This window comes from Gavialis gangeticus, unplaced genomic scaffold (genome assembly GCF_001723915.1).
Source record: "Gavialis gangeticus isolate Ggan-Ray unplaced genomic scaffold, GavGan_comp1, whole genome shotgun sequence".
Taxonomy (NCBI): domain Eukaryota; kingdom Metazoa; phylum Chordata; order Crocodylia; family Gavialidae; genus Gavialis; species Gavialis gangeticus.
In genome coordinates, this window is record NW_017729027.1 from 21,821,893 (window position 1) to 21,826,050 (window position 4,158).

The 4,158-nt window shown below is 37.5% G+C and overlaps 1 protein-coding gene across 2 annotated transcripts in view; it reads left to right on the forward strand.

The window, feature by feature from the left end:
* LMBRD1 (LMBR1 domain containing 1) overlaps positions 1 to 4,158 on the forward strand; it is a 271,625-nt gene that overhangs the window by 191,798 nt on the left and 75,669 nt on the right. For both annotated transcript variants that reach the window (XM_019520503.1, XM_019520504.1), the window contains exons 10-11: positions 1,459 to 1,523; positions 3,301 to 3,403. In XM_019520503.1, the coding sequence (XP_019376048.1) occupies positions 1,459 to 1,523; positions 3,301 to 3,403 (168 nt within the window). The remainder of the gene's footprint in view (positions 1 to 1,458; positions 1,524 to 3,300; positions 3,404 to 4,158) is intronic.

Below are 4,158 nucleotides of genomic sequence, written 5' to 3' on the forward strand. Positions count from 1 at the left end.
TCAGGAGTACCTTGCTATAAAGATTATTTTCCTTCCTCAGATGGCTTAAATCTGAGCCAGACTGTGTAGTCTTTGAAAAAATGATATTTACTTGGCTGTGAGGTTAAATATGGCCTTTGAAATACTGTATCTTGTTTGGAAGGGGAACTGGAAGCATTCTCATAAACAGAACCTTCTTTTAATGAAGGTATACAGAATGGATATTTGATCAATATTACATTGTTTCAGTTCTTATTGGGCATAGCTCCTGAAACTGAGGCAATCACCAGTAGGTATTTTAAACCCTTATGTTAAGTAGAGCTCTTACTCCCCTGATGGTCTTTATTGGAGCCTTCTCTCATTATGGTCCCAAAGCTTTGAGGAAGGAAATCTTTGTTCCAACAGACTAGAGAACCAGATAAATAATAGTTAACATATTTACAGGGGTGTAGGTTGTAGGTGTATTGGTTTAAGGATATGAGCAGACAAGGTTCTTTGGGTAAATCTGATATATTTTATTAGACCAACTCAAATAGTTGGAAAAATTCTTCTTAGCAACCTTTTGGGTATAAATACCCTTCATCAGGCTAAGAATAATCTTTCCAACTATTTCAGTGAGTCTAATAAAAGAGATGAGATTTGCCCAAATAACCCTGTCTGCCTATGTAACACAGTTAGCTTTTTTTTCACAGCCTCTATAATATAAAAAGTATAAGGATATCATGATAAACACTGCATTAGGTAGGTGTGCCATCTCAAGTTTTTGTTTCAGTAGCATATACCTAGAATTCATTGTCTCTTATGTGTGTGCTGTTGAAACCTAACACCTTATCTTCAATTCTGTGCATAAATTTAATTCCTCTACCAGTGAAAGCAATATTTTTTTTTCTTACTGTATTTTACCTCAATGTGGCAGAGGCCTGTTTCTATATGGTTAAATTTATTTATTTTTCCCTCTGCCCATGGGCATCTATACACATGCTCCAGGATATTGTGGGAGGGGAGTGGTTCTGAGAGCTGGTCTAATTTTAAAGGCCCACAACGTCATATGTATTCAGTGTCCTGTACTTCAGAAAGGTGGCTGGGGTGCTTTTAACTGAAGCTTGCTTGAGCTTTAGTTAAAGTACCTCTGCTGCAACTTTGAAGTGCAGGGATGTTGAAGAGACATGGTGTGTGCGCACTAATTGGCATGCTCCAACAGACTCAGTCAAGTCTGCTCTGATGTGTGCTAATTGTCTGCGTAGACATCCAGAACTTGTGTAGGTGCCCTGAGATTTCCCATGGACTATTTCCTTTATTCATAAGACTTCAAAGTATATTTCAAAAAGGAAATGGTCACCAAGCAATCTTATTTTGATGAAGCATTACAGCACGCAAATAATCCTTGATTGCTATTAAACTTTACACAATACATTTTGTATGTTAAATCAATGTCAAAAACGATTTTCAGTTGGATAATAATGTGTCTCTTTGTTTTAGATCGTGTGGGGAGTGTTTTTCATTATTGTGGCACTATTGTTCACAATTTCTCTCTTCTTGTCAAAGTAAGTACATTGTAATACCTGTTGTGCAAATCAGTTATACAAATCATGTAGTTTATACATGCTTTAAGATGAAATACATTAGTGGAACCTGCTTGCTTTTAAGAGTTACCTGATTTACTTTAGAAGCATTCTGTGGTGGTATATTTTCTTTTCTCTTGGAAAAGCAAACTTGCCATATTCCTTTTTAATTAGCCACAATGCTTTACTTTTAATATACTACTTCTATAATTCGGATTCAAGGGAGAGCTCAATAGATTTTGGATCTAAATAAAGGTTACTATCTGATTTGTATTCAGTTTTAACAAAGGAGTTATGCATGTGCTTTAATAGTAACTTGAAGCATGCGTCTGTTCTTTGTGGCCAGGAAATCAGTACTTTAAGCTCGTTGTATGGTTAATTTTACTTTTTTTCACATTTTAAGATAAATCACTTCAAGTTGAATGTACTACTTCCCACTTGATGAAAAAGGGAAGTCTAGATAGTTTTCAGATATGGTACTCATTCATGAGAGCCTCTCAGACTTTTTTGTATCTCTTCTCTTTAGTACTTTTTCTCTCCTGACCCAAAAAGTAGGTAGAGGAAACTAAGGCCATGTACAAGTGTTGTTTTTCTACCAGAACAGTTGTTGTGTACTCAGTAGAACCTAGAAGCATATAAACTTTCTTTCAGTTTCTCCTGGGGGAAACATGTTCGCTACTTCAACCTGGAAGATCTCCCCTGGTGAGAGAGTCATACAAGAAAAAACTCTTGCACATTTCTCCATGGTGTGCTCTGGGAGGCCACTAGTGTTCAGTAGGGCAAGCCTGTCCCCTCCCCTGCTGACTTTCCTTCCCCCCACCTATCATATCCCAAACTGGGAACCATGGTCTGGGGAATGTGCAATGAGTCTCCTCCTAGAGTGATCTGGCAATTCCTGGTTTAGGAAGCAGACTGGGGGCCTCATCTTACTGCTCTCTGCCTGTTCCCAAAATCAGGCACTGTCCAGCTTACAGAATGGGCTGGGCAGGGGGAGAGGTAGGGCTGGGGTTGCCCTCCTGCTCCTTTCTGTCTGCTCTTGGAGGCTGAGAGCAGAGCTAAAGAGACTGCTTCTCACCTGTTCCTCAGACCAGGGACACCCCAGTGTGTGGAAGTTGTGGTCTTTCCCTATTTCTTTTGGTCCCTGAGGGGTATAAAACTAGTAGAACAATCAGTGCTCCTCATGCATTCCCCAGAATGGGGTCACCCTACTTTAGTAAATGCCTAGAGAACAGGGAAGAAGGGGTAGCTGCAGGTTAAACTGTATACTCCCTCTCTAGTGTTGAACATGTTTCAGAAATGACCACTAGTAGAAATGAACACCTGTTTGTGGCCTAAATGATGCATTTTACACAGATGCATATCAGTGCCATAGACTGAACAGGAATCATCTGATTTGTATGCATTTTTACAGCCCAAACTTTAACTGTTAATATAGGGGATGGTGTGAAAATTCAGTGTACAAATGGGAAAATAAATGCAGTCTTTCAGTTACAATTTTTAATCGTAACAAGTGGTGATTCTTAATATGACAGTACAGTTGATGCTGTTTGTAGGTGGTGTTGTCTAGGAAATATACAACAGATGAGCATTTTTAGCAATCTTTTTTTTATATTTTGGTTCAGTTGTATAGTTTGATTATACCAACTGTATATCCAAAAAAAATCCTTGTCTTAATCTAAGATCTCTTTAAATGAACTTGAAAATGTATTACTGGGAGCAAAGACGTAAATATTTAACTCCTTTTTCCTATTTACTACAGCTTGGACAAAGCTCTGCATTCAGCTGGCTTTGATTCTGGATTTATAATTTTAGGAACTAATCTGACCAATCCATTGAATATGCTCTTACCCATTTTACAAACAGTAAGTAACAAATTTTGATTGATATATGGTATGTTCTGTTTTTACTGAAATAGTATATTTTGTTCAAAAAAGCTGCCAAAAGGTAAATTATAGTGGCCCAAACTTATTCAAAATCTTTTATATCTGCAGTAACTTCAGTAACTTTTTTTTTTGCAGGTAGGAGGGGATGGAAGGGGAAGCCAAATTATTTTTTCTAATCAGTACTGTTGCATTCTGGGTCCCCTTCCTCCGTGGTTCTTGCAATTATGCTGGCAATCAAAGATCTTGCATTAATGTGAAAAAAAATTGCTTGTCAATAGTAGCATATGACCAATCAGTAACCTTTTATTGCCATTTTTTTTAAAAACCAGTTTGTAGAGACATGGCAAATGTTGCCCAATTTAGTGATTGTTTAAAAGATGAGGAAAGCTATCAAGTCCTCCACTGCCATATACAGTTCAGCTAAACAGCAAACAATCTTATTTGCTTCTGTTAAAGCCTACAGCACAAACAAAAACAAAAAAAGTGTACAATTATAAATGCTTATCTAATAAGGAGTTGTTCTTCTGAAAGCAAAACTTCCTTTAATCCAATACATTGTCAGATTTTTACCTTTTTAAGACTAGTTTGCGCTAAACATCTTAAACTTATGAGAGTAGATGCAAGAGATTTTGAAAGCATAAGAATAGAAACAAGAGCTCTAGATACTATAATTAGGGCAAAAGGATGTGAACAAAGGTATTAATGTGTGTGTGGGGGGGGGGGGGGGGGGGGGG